This window comes from Oncorhynchus kisutch, linkage group LG5 (assembly GCF_002021735.2).
Source record: "Oncorhynchus kisutch isolate 150728-3 linkage group LG5, Okis_V2, whole genome shotgun sequence".
In the NCBI taxonomy this organism is placed as follows: Eukaryota; Metazoa; Chordata; class Actinopteri; order Salmoniformes; family Salmonidae; genus Oncorhynchus; species Oncorhynchus kisutch.
Window position 1 is genome coordinate 18,116,880 of NC_034178.2, and position 17,869 is coordinate 18,134,748.

Sequence of the window (17,869 nt, forward strand, 5' to 3'; positions counted from 1 at the left end):
TGGCTCACAGTCGGTGTTCCAATTCCAACCCAAAGGTGTTTGATAGGGTTGAGGTCAAGGCTCTGTGCAGGCCATACAAGTTCTTCCACACAGATCAAACCATTTCTGTGTGGTCCTCCCTTCGTGCACGAGGGCATTGTCATGATGAAACAGGAAAGGGCCTTCACCAAACTATTGCCACAAAGTTGGAAGCACAGTATTGTCTAGAATGTCATTGTATGCCATAGCGTTAGGATTTCTCTTCACTGGAACTAAGGGGCCTAAAACAAACCATGAAAAACAGCCACAGACCATTAATCCTCATCCACCAAACTTTACAGTTGGCACTATGCATTCGGGCCGGTAGTGTTCTCCTGGCATCCGCCAAACTCAGATTTGTCTGTCGGACTGCCAGATGGTGAAGCTTGATTCATCACTCCAGAGCCCGTTTCCACTGCTCCAGAGTCCAATGGCGGCAAGCTTTACAGCACACCAGCCGACGCTTGGCATTGTGCATGGTGATCTTAAGCTGGTGGTGTGCAGCTGCTTGGCCACGGAAACCCATTTCATGAAGCTCCCGACAAACAGTTCTTGTGCTGGAGTTGCATCCAGAGTCAGTTTGGAACTCAGTTGTGAGCTTTGCAACCGAGGACAGGTGGTTTCACATTCTGTGAGCGTGTGTGGCCTACCTTTTCACGGCTGAGCCGTTGTTGCTCCTAGACGTTTCCACTCACAATAATAGCACTTACAGTTTACAGGGGCAGCTCTAGCAAGGCAGAAATATCATGAACTGACTCGTTGGAAACGTGGCATCCTATGACGGTGCCATGTAAAAGTCACTGAGCTCTTCAGTAAGGCCATTCTACTGCCAATGTTAGTCTAAGGAGATTGCATGGCTGTGTGTTCGATTTTATACACCTGCCAGCAACGGGTGAGGCAGAAATGGCCTAATCCACTAATTTGAAGGGGTGTCCACATACTTTAGTATATATGTATATATGCGTACCTAAAGGGTTCTTAAAATTCAAAATCAAATAGATAAATGATCATCTTAAAGCAATTCCATATGTTAGCTTAGTAGAACCACCCCCACCAAATGGCTTAGATGTTGAGGTCACCAGCTGAAAGGTGTTTCTTCCTCAGACACATTGGTGCGGCTGGCTTAAGCCAGCAATGTGTGAAGAAGCAGTGCGGCTTGGCAGGATCGCGTTTCTGAGGACGCATGGCTCTCGACCTTCAACTCTCCCGAGTCCGTAGAGGAATTGAAGTGATGGAACAAGACTAACTACCAATTGTAAATCTCAAAATTGGGGAGGAAAAAAAAAGGGGTGTAACTACAAAAATGTATAAACTAATCAAAAGAAGTCATGCATCACACTGTTTGGAAAATCTATCTGTAGAAAAGGTGTGCGTGTGCCTAACCGTAAGGCCAGTGTGTAGGTCCCAGGCTGCCTCTGGCTCTCTCTGATGAGGTAACTCCCCTCTGCCACACTCAGCAGCTGGTCAGCCTCCTCTCTGGAGATCATCCCATGGTACCTGGGGAGAAGACAGAACATTGGAAATACAGATGCAGACTGGATTTTAAAAAACTACAGTAATGACTAGTTTTGTATATAAAATTCTACATTGAAATAATCCAACTTACTCTCTCCCATAGTATTTGGGCCGGTTATCCACCTGAAAGCAAATAGAATATTCCATTGATAAGTAAATCAAGAAAAATAGACTTCTGGTTTTCGGATTGTGAAGGTTGGAAGGTTAACCAGGGGAGAACTAAGTCACTGCAATAGTACTTTACTTGCATCAGCTATACCACTGGGATGCATTCCGTAGGACACAACATCATGGAAGATAAAATAAAGAATTATCCACCGTATGCTACGCGACTTGACTACTGTGAAGACATATAGCAAACTTAAATAGGATCTAATGCCCACCATCTAGGTGTTTCAGAGAAAGGTCACTGGATAAGCACCATGGTCAGAGACAATGCTAGGATGCACAGGTGTCCATCAAGGGGCTGGCCAAGCCGGAATGTAATAATACTCCTTGAGACAGCTATAATTATTCTTTTTGCATCCCATATCACACTATTGCAAGCTTTTCTTTAATATATTCAACTGGCTATGAAGTGAAATGGCGGCACATACATACACACACAGTGGGGCAAAAAGTATTTAGTCAGCCACCAATTGTGCAAGTTCTCCCACTTAAAAAGATGAGGCCTGTAATTGTCATCATAGGTACACTTCAACTATGACAGACAAAATGAGAAAAGAAAATCCCCGAAAATCGCATTGTAGGATTTTTAATTAATTTTAGTATATGGTCAATAACAAAAAGTTTCTCAATACTTTGTTATATACCCTTTGTTGGCAATGACAGAGGTCAAATGTTTTCTGTAAGTCTTCACACACTGTTGCTGGTATTTTGGCCCATTACTCCATGCAGATCTCCTCTAGAGCAGTGATGTTTTGGGGCTGTTGCTGGGCAACAGACTTTCAACTCCCTGCAAAGATTTTCTTCTTACGAAGCCACTCCATTATTGCCCGGGCGGTGTGTTTGGGATCATTGTCATGCTGAAAGACCCAGCCACGTTTCATCTTCAATACCCTTGGAAGGATGAAGGAGGTTTTCACTCAAAATCTCACGATACACGGTCCCATTCATTCTTTCCTTTACACGGATCAGTCGTCCTGGTCCCTGCAGAAAAACAGCCCCAAAGTATGATGTTTCCACCCCCATGCTTCACAGTAGGTATTGTGTTCTTTGGATGCAACTCAGCATTCTTTGTCCTCCAAACAAAACGAGTTGATTTATCAAAAAGTTCTATTTTGGTTTCATCTGACCATATGACATTCTCCCAATCTTCTTCTGGATCATCCAAATACTCTCGAGCAAACTTCAGACGGGCCCGGACATGTACTGGCTTAAGCAGGGGGACACGTCTGGCACTGCAGGATTTGCAGGTCATTCACTAGGTCCCCCCGTGTGGTTCTGGGATTTTTGCTCACCGTTCTTGTGATCATTTTGACCCCACGGGGTGAGATCTTGCGTGGAGCCCCAGATCGAGGGAGATTATCAGTGGTCTTGTATGTCTTCCATTTCCTAATAATTGCTCCCACAGTTGATTTCTTCAAACCAAGCTGCTTACCTATTGCAGATTCAGTCTTCCCAGCCTGGTGCAGGTCTACAATTTTGTTTCTGGTGTCCTTTGACAGCTCTTTGGTCTTGGCCATAGTGGAGATTGGAGTGTGACTGTTTGAGGTTGTGGACAGGTGTCTTTTATACTGATAACAAGTTCAAACAGGTGCCATTAATATAGGTAACGAGTGGAGGACAGAGGAGCCTCTTAAAGAAGAAGCTACAGGTCTGTGAGAGCCAGAAATCTTTCTTGTTTGTAGGTGACCAAATACTTATTTTCCACCATAATTTGCAAATAAATTCATTAAAAATCCTACAATGTGATTTTCTGGATTTCTTTTCTCATTTTGTCTGTCATAGTTGAAGTGTACCTATGATGAAAATTACAGGCCTCATCTTTTTAAAGTGGGAGAACTTGCACAATTGGTGGCTGACTAAATACTTTTTTTGCCCCACTGTATATATAATATATATGTATGCATGTCGCCCCTTGTGTGCACGTTCGGTAAAACCATATATCCTGGTATTGTACAGAAATGTTCTGAAAATAGGAATACCTCCCAACCCTAACTGCAACACAACAGTAATAAAATGTTGATATGTGAATTTCTAGTAGATATTTCCGGTAGTGTAGGCCTGGACAACTGCACTGGATTCTCAGTGGCGTTGACCACGCTGTTAGTGTTGTCACATTCCCATAGAAACGTTGAGACCCCGCAGAGATATTAATTTCACTTCATAGCCAGTTGAATATATTAAAGAAAAAATATATATATATATATGGAAAAAAGTATTTGATCCCCTGCTTTTTTTGATTTTGTACATTTGCCCACTGACAAAGAAATGATCCGTCTATAATTTTAATGGTAGGTTTATTTGAACAGTGAGAGACAGACTAACAACAAAAAAAATCCAGAAAAACGCATGTCAAACATGTTATAAATTGAATTGCATTTTAATGAGGGAAATAAGTATTTGACCCCTCTCAATCAGAAAGATTTCTGGCTCCCAGGTGTCCTTTATACAGGTAACGAGCTGAGATTAGGAGCAAACTCTTAAAGGGAGTGCTCCTAATCTCAGTTTGTTACCTGTGTAAAATACACCTGTCCACAGAAGCAATCAATCAGATTCCAAACTCTCCACCATGGCCAAGACCAAAGAGCTCTCCAAGGATGTCAGGGACAAAATTGTAGACCTACACAAGGCTGGAATGGGCTACAAGACCATCACCAAGCAGCTTGGTGAGAAGGTGACAACAGTTGGAAGAAACACAAAAGAACTGTCAATCTCCCTCGGCCTGGGGCTCCATGCAAGATCTCACCTCGTGCAGTTGCAATGATCATGAGAACGGTGAGGAATCAGCCCAGAACTACACGGGAGGATCTTGTCAATGATCTCAAGGCAGCTGGGACCATAGTCACCAAAACAATTGGTAACACACTACGCCGTGAAGGACTGAAATCCTGCCGCAAGGTCCCCCTGCTCAAGAAAGCACATACACATGCCCGTCTGAAGTTTGCCAATGAACATCTGAATGATTCAGAGGACAACTGGGTGAAAGTGTTGTGGTCAGATGAGACCAAAATAGAGCTCTTTGGCATCAACTCAACTCACCGTGTTTGGAGGAAGAGGAATACTGCCTATGCCGCAAAGAACACCATCCCCACAGTCAAACATGGAGGTGGAAACATTATGCTTTGGAGGTGGTTTTTTTCTGCTAAGGGGACAGGACAACTTCACTGCATCAAAGGGACGATGGACGGGGCCACGTACCGTCAAATCTTGGGTGAGAACCTCTTCCCTCAGCCAGGGCATTAAATGGGTCATGGATAAGTATTCCAGCATGACAATGACCCAAAACACACGGCCAAGGCAACAAAGGAGTGGCACAAGAAGAAGCACAGTCCTGGAGTGGCAAAGCCAGTCTCCAGACCTTAATCCCATAGATCTGTGGCGGGAGCTGAAGGTTTGAGTTGCCAAACATCAGCCTCGAAACCTTAATGACTTGGAGAAGATCTGCACAGAGGAGTGGGACAAAATCCCTCCTGAGATGTGTGCAAACCTGGTGGCCAACTGCAAGAAACATCTGACCTCTGATTGCCAACAAGGGTTTTGCCACCAAGTACTAAGTCATGTTTTGCAGAGGGGTCAAATACTTATTTCCCTCATTAAAATGCAAATCAATTTACAACATTTTTGACATGCATTTTCCTGGATTTTTTTGTTGTTATTCTGTCTCTCACTGTTCAAAATAAACCTACGATTAAAATTAGACTGATAATTTCTTTGACAGTAGGCGAACGTACAAAATCAGCAGGCCATTAAAACTCGTTCAACCACTCCACAAATTTCTTGTTAGCAAACTTTCGTTTTGGCAAGTCGGCTAGAACATCTACTTTGTGCATGACACAAGTAATTTTTCCAACAATTGTTTACGGACAGATTATTTCACTTATAATTCACTATAATCACAATTCCAGTGGGTCAGAAGTTTACATACACTAAGTTGACTGTGCCTTTAAAAAGCTTGGAAAATTCCAGAAAAGAATGTCATGGCTTTGACAGGCTAATTGACCTAATTTGAGTCAATTGGAAGTGTACCTGTGGATGTATTTCAAGGCCTACCTTCAGACTCTGTGCCTCTTTGCTTGACATCATGGGAAAATCAAAAGAAATCAGCCAAGACCTCAGAAAACAAATTGTAGTCCTCCACAAGTCTGGTTCATCCTTGGGAGCAATTTCCAAACGCCTGAAGGTACCACGTTCATCTGTGCAAACAATTGTACACAGGTATAAACACCATGGGACCACGCAGCCGTCATACCGCTCAGGAAAGAGACGCGTTCTGTCTCCTAGAGATGAGAGTACTTTGGTGAGAAAAGTGCAAATCAATCCCAGAACAGCAAAGGACCTTGTGAAGATGCTGGAGGACACAGATACAAAAGTATCTATATCCACAGTACTATATCGACATAACTTGAAAGGCCACTCAGCAAGGAAGAAGCCACTGCTCCAAAACCGCCATAAAAAAGCAAGACCACGGTTTGCAACTGCACATGGGGACAGAGATTGTACTTTTTGGAGAAATGTCCTCTGGGATGATGAATCAAAAATAGAACTGTTTGGCCATAATGACCATCGTTATGTTTAGAGGAAAAAGGGTGAGGCTTAGAAGCCGAAGAACACCATCCCAACCGTGAAGCACGGGGGTGGCAGCATCATGTTGTGGGGGTGCTTTGCTGCAGGAGGGACTGGTGCATTTCACAAAATAGATGGCATCATGAGGCAGGAAAATTATGTGGATATTTTGACGCAACATCTCAAGACATCAGTCAGCAAGTTTAAGCTTGGTTGCAAATGGGTCTTCCAAATGGACAATGACCCCAAGCATATTTCCAAACTTGTGGAAAAATGGCTTAAGGACAACAAAGTCAAGGTATTGGAGTGGCAAACACAAAGCCCTGACCTCAATCCTATAGAAAACGTATGGGCAGAATTCAAAAGGTGTGTGCGAGCAAGGAGGCCTACAAACCTGACTCAGTTACACCAGCTCTGTCAAGGAGGAATGGGCCAAAATTCACCCAACTTATTTATTAGCACCTAAAGCTGCAATATGTAACTTTTGTGACCAGAACAAATTCACATAGAAATGTGAGTTATAGATGTGTTATTCTCTTTGAAAGCAAGTCAATGAGAAATTGAAAGCAAGGCTATTATTGAAAGCAAGTCAATTACCTCAGAGGTGCAGGTCAGTCGCCGTGGATGTGGTGCCTCCTGCTGGAGCTGATACACTTGTGCAAAAACAGAACACAGTCAGTAAAACATGATTACAGTGCTCCCTACAATATTTTCATCATTAGAATACATTTATACTCACGGTAAGATTTCCACACTGGCGGCCTGTATTCATCATGGTCTGAGGAAAGAAGAACATAATTTCAAGTCTTAAAAAACTAACATTGACACACTACCAAAAATCTTTTGTTTCCTTATTGACAGTGCCTCCAGGTGGTCATTCTATCACACTACACTTAAACTGTGTTGATTAAACCACCCTGACAAATTTGATTTTCTACAGATTCAGTAACAGACAATATATTTTTGACCCCAAACAAATGATTACATTAGCGGGCCTTCAGCACATCTGAATTGCCTTGAAGCATAATACAGGGTCACTCATTTTAGGCTAGACGCAAGATACTATGCAACTAGCCTAATCAACAATACCAAACTAATGCTGTGGTAAAATTTGCATTTTATGCAAATTCAGAATAAATCTAACATTGTTATTAGCTTAGGCTTATTGTACTTGAGAAGTAAGTTCATCAATACATTAAAACATTTATACATTATGGTGCCAAGCCAAACTGTTTTATGAGGACTTTACTTCTCACACATCCGCCATTGTTGGTATGGTCGCTCTGTCTCCACTCGTAGCAACATATCCTTACAAAAAAAATACCACTGTTCTATACTGAAACATACCACTACCGTAGCACATGCAGTTTGGGTCGACACCATTGTGTAGGATAGCTTTAAAGAGAGCTACTACTTACTACTGACAAAGATTTCAATTAGGCTACTACAAGGATGTTCTGACCCTCAAATAGCTATTGCACTACATAGGACTGCAGACTGTGCTTTCAATCACACCATGAAAGGACTATGGCATGTGTGTTCTGACAGAATACACTGGATATCTGTCCCAAAGCACAGAGCTTCCAGTCTCATCCCCCACAGCCTGGAAGTTAGCTCGATCTTAAACTTGATATGCACGTAATTTCCAGCCCCCTAACCGTTCTGTATGTATTTTCTCTCCCTCTCCTAGATCAAAAGTTACAGATATGTCAATGTTTTTTGTTTAATGCAACAACAAAAAAGGCAATAGACTGTAGTCTACTATTCCACCTCATGAAAAGTCTTGTGATACCCTTTGGTGATGAAGGGGTTTTAACATGGCTTAAAACGCTATAATACATGAACGTTGACAATGACTTAAATAAACTGTTAGTTAGCTAGCGTTAGCTATCGAACATCGTATCTACAAATCTGATGACGCAAAATACGGTGTTTCTATACCGTGCGAAATAACTCTAAAGGCCTCCCGACAAGGCCAAAAAAAAATGCTGGACAAACACAGATCACATTTCTATAGCAAAACATTTGCATATCTGTCACATGCATTACTAGGAAGCTGGCGTTAGAGCTGGTATTGGAACTAGCGAGGTATCAAACTGACAGAAAGGAACAGTTAACTAGCTAACGTTAGTTAACTTACCAAAGACATTTAGAGCCATTCTTGGTGCGATAACTGATGCGCAATATGACTATTTCCACCGCCGTTAGAAAGCTGATAAGGGGAATACAGTGAATAAATATTATTTTGCGAGAAAACATTCAGCAACTAGGAAAAAAAATTGAAAACTGTATCAAAGTGTTTATACTACAATAACAGAGCCAGTCCAGGCTAGATAGCGTTGGACACTTAAGTTAACGCGTTTGCTCACACTGAGGTACCGCCGACTTCATGACAAAAATAAACAAACCTAAGGAATGGGAACAGGCGTAGATGCAAACATGCATTTATCTACAGTGAGGGTAAAGCCTATATGTAATCTATCCGGTTGCATATGCATGCATATAGCTAATATAATTGATCCCAACAAACACCGTATCTATATTCTATAACGAAGTCGCCATCTTGTGATATCACGTGACCATCAGCCTCAATTTTAGGCCGTAGTTTTACCATGGTTACCATGTGAAGCTGCTCAGAAAAGGATGGGGCAGGGTTGGTGCTATCTGGGATCCTTAGGATGTCCCTACCCGTAACTATTTTAAATTTCAATTTGGGAAGTCCCAAGTATCCCGGAAAGCATGGACCGGTGCAGCAGCAATCCAGTTAAATCACCATGTTAGAAGGATGACAGAATCCATACATCTGATTAGATTAATATACCGTTGAGATGTCCTTGTAATTTCGTTCTCGTTTTTTTGGGACATCCTAAATGGAAATCTTAACTGCAAATTCGGCTCTGCAAGTAGGCCTAGTACAGGCAATGTTTGAGCTAACGATTCATAAATCCTGCAGTCCAAAGGTAAGACCACTACTTGTGCCACCAGTCATACACACGTACACATGGATTGTGTGTTGTAGATATGTGGTAGTAGAGTAGGGGCCTGATGGCCCATACCTAATAGGTTGTGAATGTATTGTGTTTATTTTTTACAACTGCCTTAATTTTGCTGGACCCCGGGAAGAGTAGCTGCTTCCTTGGCAGCAGCTAATGGGGATTTATAATAAATAGAAATACAAAATACCTATTCTATCATGGAAGGTGTGTGTGCTACCAACTTGATCTTGTAGGGTCATGAGAAGGAGCACATCCAGATAAAGCCCAGGCCTTGTGCCAGGCACCATAATAGTAATTTATTACACATGTAGGCTGTACTTGGCAGCTATAGCATAATTACATACATAGCACATAAGTAATTAAACAGTTAAAAATCAAGATGGGAGCAGAAGCAGTTTGTTTTTGGTAGTGTCAATGGGCTGAGCGGTGGGAGGCAGCTTTCACAGGAATGAAGAATTAAGGTCACAGCAAGGGGGGGGGGGGGGGGGCATTGGTCAGAATCAGACAGGTCCAAAGCAATTAGCAGCACACTACACTGTCCACTCACATACAACCAGTTGCATTATTCCCTCCCCCCTCTTAAAGCATCCTCCTTGCATTAGCACCAAGTCAACTATGCTCCAACAGACTATCCCACTATTACAAAGCAATGCATAGTGTGAGAAATAATGTAGGGTCAATTCAAAAGCCCAGGCACTGCACAGGATCCAAACTCCATGTTTTGTATTCAATATAGAAAGTGAAATTCAATGGACCCAAACTGTTTCAATTTAGCATACAGATTAAATTAAACAGCCAATGTTAGATCATCTCTGCTATGAATGTTTTAACTACCGGTATCCATAAATAATATCTGCTCATGACAACCAAAATGTTTACTTAGCGCTATGAAGTTTATAATCTCAAAATGCAAGAGATTGTTAGTGTCTATTCAATTGTAATCCAACAGCTGAACTAAATCTCACCCCAAATCTTAAATATCTTCAAGATCAAGCGAAATGTATGGCTTTGGGGTGAAGTTTGCCCTCGGTAAAGAGCTCAGATCAGCTTCCCCAATCCTAACGCAAAACTGACCCAATATCAGCATCTATTTGCAACTTTAACATATATTAAAATGGCTGTTCTAAAAAATAAATGCAAAGCAGAGTCAAGTTGATCATTTTTCATGGAATAGCAAAAGAGGACATTGTATTACACCAGTGAAAGATGACTTCAGTATTTATTACAATTAAGAAAAGCATATGATAACCAAAAGTACAGTAAAAATGTACTTAAACTCACTTGATTGCAATCAACCTGCAGTTAACATACCTATATGCTTTGTTTTGAGCTGAAGGGCACACACTAGAGAAATGCATTTGTTAATCCAAAATCTGGTGTTCCTTTGAAAATGTTTTGCAGGGAAGTGGGGCTACACACAAAATAACTAAACCATTTTAAAGTGAAATACATGCATTTAATTCTGTAATTGGTTACATTTTTACAATACATGCCTTTTCTTTTGTCAGCCTTCAACAAAAACTTGGAAAATGTACAATTCTATGACCAACACTGAACAATTTGGGTTGCTCGAGTAAAATAGGTAGCCATAGCTGTGGTTTCAAAATCATGATCACCATCTGCAGTAGACCTATTTACATGGCAAACAGGATCAGGAAAGCAACCATCAAGCAGAACAGACCCATGGCTTCAGACAGGGCAAATCCCAGGATAGCATAGGAGAAAAGCTGCTGCTTTAGGGAAGGGTTCCTGGGGAGAAAAAAAATAATAATAATTGCTAGTGCCATGAATCAAAACTGTGGGAGAGACTTGCAACCATAGCGATTGTTTACCATTTTCACAAACATTGTAAAGAAAATTGACAAAAATCAACAAAGATTCACATAAAGGGCATAAAGTAGGGCACCATATTTATAAAAAAATGTACCTTTATTTAACTAGGCAAGTCAGTTAAGAACAAATTCTTATTTTCAATGACGGCCTAGGAACAGTGGGTTAACTGCCTGTTCAGGTTGCAGAACGACAGATTTGTACCTTGTCAGCTCGGGGATTTGAACCTTCCGGTTACTAGTCCAACGCGCTAACCACTAGGCTACCCTACCGCCCCAATATCTACGAATGCCAATATTTACCTTGCATAGCCAATGATAAGGCTGCCGAACACAGTCCCGATTCCAGCACCAGAACCAGCCACTCCAACTGTGGCAGCTCCAGCGCCGATGAACTTGGCTGCTGTGTCAATGTCTCTGCTCACAGCACTAGTCTGGAAACCCCGCAGTGCTACCTGAGAAAAGGCACTCTGTGGCACAAAGTCAGTGCTAGCCTGGGAGCAACAAATAAAAAGTCACAAAAAAATTATGGACCAATTGATCATAAAAACAGCTTGAAGATAAAATATTACAATCATTTATGATTAAGACAACACTTAAATCATTGCAGAGGGGTCCAATAAAATTTGGAAGAGAACAGAGGGCTGTTTCCTTATCATTTCTATCAGCAACATTTTACCTAAGGAAAAAAATCTAGACTAAAAGGTAGCATCAGTTGTCCATAGAAGTTTGTTGTTCCTCAGGGTAAGGGCGCTAAGGGGTAAAAGGGGCAGGTAGACACTCACCTCTCCTGTTCTGACATCCGGCCGGGAAAGCACAGACGCAGAGAGAGGTCTGTATAATGCCCTGGATCCAGCACGGACCTACACATTTTTTAAAATGGTATACGTTAAGTGATGCAACTTCCATAACATTATTGTAACTTGATTATAAACACACCACTACAAAAAGAAATAACATTTGTTAACAGTCGCAAGGGGACACATGGCCAAATCATATGTACATCACCACTGACCAACTGTACAAGTCAGATGTGGGCAGTACAACAAGTAACTAGTAGCTTGCTACATACTACTAGCAAGCTACAGAGCCCCCCTCCCACACACACTGAGGAGAATGTGCTGTTAAACATGACAAATGCATGGAAGCACTGCAGTGTTTAGTTCCAAATATCTGCCTCTACTGAACCAGCCCTTGCAGATGTCCTAGACGACCAACTCAGAGGGCATTATGGAGTGGATCAATATGTAGTGCCATGGTCCAAAATACACAAACGCCAAACTTGCAAAGGGCACAACTAGGATTGACATTACTAGTAGCAAATGCACATAGCCAAATGAAATCAGTCTTTGCTGCTTTATTTCTGCATGACCTTGAAATTACAAAGTCTCATTGGCTCATTCGAAAGCTAACGAGCGATGGTTAGCAACCTAACGTAAGCATAGCTAAAGCTAGCAACCTAACGTAAGCATAGCTAAAGCTGGCAACCTAGCTTAGGTGACAAGAGGTAACGTTATTTTCTAAGAGCAGGTTTAACAATTATAATTATTTTTAAAGGTTAGCTAGCTACGTTGATTTCAATTACATTTCAAGCCAAGTTACTTACAATTCAGTGTGCACAATTGCATGCACTGAAACGTTACAGCAGTTCCTATGTCACAAATAAGTATAAATTCAGCAGGCCCATCTAACTTGCCTAGTTAACATTATGCTATGACAACTTATATGCATCATTACTTTCACAACTCACCAGTGCAGGCGTAGAGACGAACTTCGCACAGGCGTACATATTAGTTTAATGTGTTGACTGATCAAATCAACTAGACGAGTCACCTGGTTTTGTCAAAAAAAAAAGAGAGAACAGTCGCTAAGGTCAATGATAATTTCACTACAAATTCAAAGATACAGCGAATCCATGAAAACGATTAACGTTATGTGCAAAACAACTGTATTCACATAAATTATGTGTCGGTGTGGGATCAAAAAGACTTTAGATAGAAGATGAAAATGGATTGTTAAAATGTTTCAGTGTAGATCCCCATTTGCCTCCCATTCACTTACCGGCTGCAGAGGTCGAAGCGCTGAGGAACAACTGCGCATGCCCGAAACCGTATTTAATCATATTCCCGGATGACGGGTTTACGACATCAGACCTCATTCCTTAGCTAGCACCTTTGTTAGAATATTGGAAAGAAAAATAGTACAATCACAGGTATTCAATATTGTTCCTATCAACCATCTATGTTTCTATTTATCAATCAAATATCTATTGTATTCGTTTCAATGACAATGTGACATATTTTAATCATGCTACTAGTGATAATAAACTCATAAACGCAGGGTGATAGTAGGGCACACTCAAAAGGGTTTCTTTCTACTTGTGTGAGTGCCACACTGTTCACCAATGATGTTGAACTGCTATTTTTAAATTCTCTGTGAATGTATGTATCAGTTTTACCCCACATATTTGTTTTAACCCCAAAATAATTTTGAATTCAAGTTTTCCTGTTCTTTAGCCTTTTGTTGTATTCATATATGGACAGTGTCATCCTTTTCAAATGTTCTCTTGTCTATTACATTTTCTTTAAATATATAAAACCATAAATTTATTTTTTGAGTTTGGTTTTGCACTATAGCAGATCATATACAACATGATCCATCTCCAGCAGAGGGGGATGTGGTGTAAACCTGTGTGATGTAGTGGCAGCTAGGCAAGGTATCATTCCAGCTATACTGACCCAATCCCAATGTCAACCCTCAACCTTAACGCCCTGGGCACTTCAGTGATCTGAGAAGGTTTGACAGGTGTTAGCAATATGGCATTAAATCCAACTAGCCTATCTGAAGCCTAGGTGGAGCTATTACCATACCTATGCCATGTCCTTTCAGATCTCCAATCTGCACAGGGAGTAGGGCAGTGGTAGCAATGCATAGTATTAAACTCTTACACTACTAGGTCCGGAGCCTGCTTGTTTTCTGTTATACCTGATAATTAATTGCACACACCTAGTGTCCCAGGTCTACATCAGTCCCTGATTAGAGGGGAACAATGGAAAAATGCAGTCGAACTGGCTTCGAGGTCCAGAGTTGATTTTAAAGGCCGTAGGGTCTTATGATTAATATTGAGATCGGGCCACTGTGTAGGCACACACACACACACATGCACACATGCACGCACGCACACACACACACACATATACTGTACATACACAAAAACATATGACCAGCTTAAAAAAAGAGTTGGATTAACATTCCTTGTCCATTAAATGAATGGTATTTTAGAGATGAGAGCAAAATAATGATGAACTACTATTTTCATGCCGTACCTCCCTCAATGATCTGTCTTTGTGTGTTTGTCTGGGTATGTGAGGGAATGACAGGGGCGAACAGACATGCAATGATTGGTTCATAGACAGGGTCTCTACCTATGTCTTCAAGGACATGTAGATGTAGCCTAGCTAAATTCCCAATCTGACCCTCATACCATCATGGCCACCTAATCATCCCCAGCTTCCAATTGGCTCATTCATCCCCCTTCCTGTCCCCTGTAACTGTTCCCTAGGTCATTGCTATAAATCAGAATGTGTTCTCAGTCAACTTACCAGGTAAAATAAAGGTTGAGTGAAACATTTAAATGAAGATATTATACTGCATCACCAAGGTTCCTAAATAACAGCAGTCTGAAGCTGATTAAAAGGCTTGGAGAGATGTATCATTAATGTATTGTGCTTGACCTTTTCTTCACATCAATATGACATTTAAATATCTAAACACATGCTTGGAAATTCACAAATGTGGACAACATACAGTAATTGTATTTGCATTTATTATGGGTCCCCATTCATTTTCCTGGGGTCCTTCTAAATTAAGGCAGTTATACAATTTTAAAAACATTACTCTACATTAATTACAGAATTCACAACACAATAAGTGTGTGCCCTCAGGCCCCTACTCCAATACCACATATCTACAACGCAAAATCCATGTGTACATGTGTGTATAGTGCGTATGTTATCATGTGTGTGTATGCATGTGTCTGTGCCTATGTTTGTGTTGCTTCACAGTCCCCACTCTTCCATAAGGTGTATTTTTACCTGCTTTTTAACTCTGATTCTACTGCTTGCATCAGTTACCTGGTGTGGAATAGAGTTCCATGTAGTCATGGCTCTATGTAGTACTGTGAGCCTCCCATAGTTTGTTCTGGACTTTGGAACTGTGAAGAGACCAATGGTGGCATGTCCTGATGGGCATGCATGGGTGTCCAAGCTGTGTGCTAGTATTTTAAACAGACAGCTCAGTACATTCAGCTTGTCAACACCTCTTACAAAAACAAGTAATGATGAAGTCAATCTCTCTTCCACTTTGAGCCATGAGAGATTGACATGCATGGCATTAATGTTAGCTCTCCGTGTACTTTTAAGGGCCAGCCATGCTGCCCTGTTCTGAGCCAACTGTAATTTTCCCAAGTCCCTCTTTGTGGCACTTGACCACACGACTGAACAGTAGTCTAGGTGTGACAAAATTAGGACCAGTAGGACCTGCCTAGTTGATAGTGTTGTTAAGAAGGCAGAGCAGCACTTTATTATGGACAGACTTCACCCCATCTTAGCTACTGTTGTATCAATATGTTTTGACCATGATAGTTTACAATCCAGGGTTACTTCAGGCAGTTTAGTCACCTCAACTTGCTCAATTTCCACATTATTCATTACGAGATGTAGTTGAGGTTTAGGGTTTAGTGAATGATTTGTCCCAAATACAATGCTTTTAGTTTTGGAAATATTTAGGACTAACTTATTCTTTGCTACCTATCCCGAAACCAACTGCAGCTCTTTGTTAAGTGTTGCAGTCATTTCAGTCGGTATAGTAGCTGACGTGTATAGTGTTGAGTCATCCGCATACATAGACACACTGGCCTTGCTCAAAGACAGTGAAATGTCGTTAGTAAACATTGAAAAAAGCAAGGGGCCTAAAAAGCTACCCTGGGGAATTCCTGATTCTACCTGGATTATGTTTGAGATGCTTCCATTAAAGAACATCCTCTGAGTTCTGTTAGACAAGTAACTCTTTATCCACATTATAGCAGGGCATGTAAAGCCATAAAACATCAAGTTTTTCCAGCAGTAGACTATGATCGATAATGTCAAAAGCTGCACTGAAGTCTACAAGACAGCCCCCACAATAATTTTATAATACATTTTGCTCAGCCAATCATCAATCATTTGTGTAATTGATGTGCTTGTTGAGTATCCTTTCCTACATGCGTGCTGAAAGTCTGTTGTCAATTTGTTTTCTGTTAAATAGTATTGTATCTGGTCAAACACCATTTTTTGGGTAGATAACAGACTGATTGATTGGCTGTTTGAGCCAGTAAAGGGGGCTTTACTATTCTTGGGTAGAGGAATGACTTTAGCTTCCCTTCCAGGCCTGAGGGTATACACTTTCTAGTTGGCTTAAATTTAAGATGTGGCAAAAAGGAGTGGCAATATCACCTGCTATTGTCCTCTGTCACCCCGGTGTTTTGATAGACAACAATAATTTTTTCACCTCTTCCACACTGACTTTACAGAATTCATAACTACAATTCTTTTCTTTCATAATTTGGTCAGATACACTTGGATGTGTAGTGTCAGCGTTTGTTGCTGGCATGTCATCCCTAAATTTGCTAAACTTGCCAATGAAAAAGTAATTAAAGTAGCTGGCAATATCAATTGGTTTTGTGACAAATGAGCCATCATCTGATTCAATGAATGATGGAGCCGAGATGACATTTTTCCCAAAATGTAATTTAAGGTGCGCCAAAGCTCTTTACTATCATTCTTTATATAATTTATCTTTGTTTCATAGTATAGTTTCTTTTAGTTTTTATTTAGCTTAGTCACATGATTTCTTCATTTGCAGTACATTTGCCAATCAATTGGTCTGCCAGACTTACGTATGTGCCATACCTTTTGCCTCATCCCTCTCAACCATACAATTTTTCAATTCCTCATCAATCCAAGGGGATTTAACAGTTTTTACAGTCATTTTCTTAATGGGTGAGTGCTTATCAGTAACTGGAATAAACAATTTCATAAATGAGTCAAGTGTAGCGTCTGGTTGCTCCTCATTACACACCACAGACCAGCAAATACTATTTACATATGAATCACTACAAAACTTATTGTATGACCTCTTATACACTATATTAGGCCCAGCCCTTGGAAGCTAGGTTTTCCTAGATATGGCAATTATATTGTGATCACTACATCCAATGGATTTGGATAATGCTTTAAAGCAAATTTCTGCAGCATTAGTAAAGATGTGATCAATACATATTGATGATTTCATTCCTGTGCTGTTTGTAACTACCCTGGTTGATCTAAAACCTGAACCAGGTTGCAGGCACTGGTTACAGTTTGACATTTTTTCTTGAGTGGGCAGCTTGATGACACCCAGTCAATATTTAAATCACCCAGAAAATATACTTCGCTGTTGATATCACATACATGATCAAGCATTTCATACATATTATCCAGATACTGACTGTTAGCACTTGGTGGTCTATAGCAGCTTCCCAAAAGAAGGGGCTTTAGGTGAGGCAGATTAATCTGTAGCCATATTACCTAAATAGTATTTAACATTAGATCGTCTCTAAGCTTTAAAGGAATGTGGTTCTTTATATAAACCATGTTTTGCCATGTATAACCATGTATTGCTACCACTGTATCATCAAAGGTATTATCTAAGTGAATTTCAAAGATTGTCAGAATATGGAAGTAATCTGTTACAAGCAAGTTATTG

The 17,869-nt window shown here is 40.7% G+C and overlaps 2 protein-coding genes across 3 annotated transcripts in view; both read right to left on the reverse strand.

Annotated features, from left to right (window-relative positions):
* LOC109890733 (N-chimaerin-like) overlaps positions 1 to 8,868 on the reverse strand; it is a 34,449-nt gene extending 25,581 nt beyond the window's left edge. Inside the window, exons 1-6 of one of the 2 annotated variants that reach the window (XM_020482742.2) lie at positions 8,670 to 8,868; positions 8,402 to 8,473; positions 7,001 to 7,039; positions 6,859 to 6,914; positions 1,625 to 1,656; positions 1,402 to 1,515 (exon numbers count right to left, since the gene is read on the reverse strand). In XM_020482742.2, the coding sequence (XP_020338331.1) occupies positions 1,402 to 1,515; positions 1,625 to 1,656; positions 6,859 to 6,914; positions 7,001 to 7,039; positions 8,402 to 8,420 (260 nt within the window). In that variant the 5' untranslated portion in view covers positions 8,421 to 8,473; positions 8,670 to 8,868. Of the gene's footprint in view, positions 1 to 1,401; positions 1,516 to 1,624; positions 1,657 to 6,858; positions 6,915 to 7,000; positions 7,040 to 8,401; positions 8,474 to 8,630 lie in introns of both variants that reach the window. The other variant, XM_020482743.2, reaches the window with a different exon arrangement.
* Positions 8,869 to 10,457: 1,589 nt separating this feature from the next.
* Positions 10,458 to 13,241, reverse strand: atp5mc3b (ATP synthase membrane subunit c locus 3b). The gene is made up of 5 exons (XM_020482744.2): positions 13,148 to 13,241; positions 12,837 to 12,919; positions 11,872 to 11,949; positions 11,390 to 11,580; positions 10,458 to 11,006 (listed from the first exon to the last, which is right to left on the reverse strand). The coding sequence occupies exons 2-5, from the start codon at positions 12,873 to 12,875 to the stop codon at positions 10,892 to 10,894; spliced, it is 423 nt and encodes a 140-aa protein (XP_020338333.1). The 5' UTR covers positions 12,876 to 12,919; positions 13,148 to 13,241; the 3' UTR covers positions 10,458 to 10,891.
* Between the last annotated feature and the right edge of the window lie 4,628 nt (positions 13,242 to 17,869).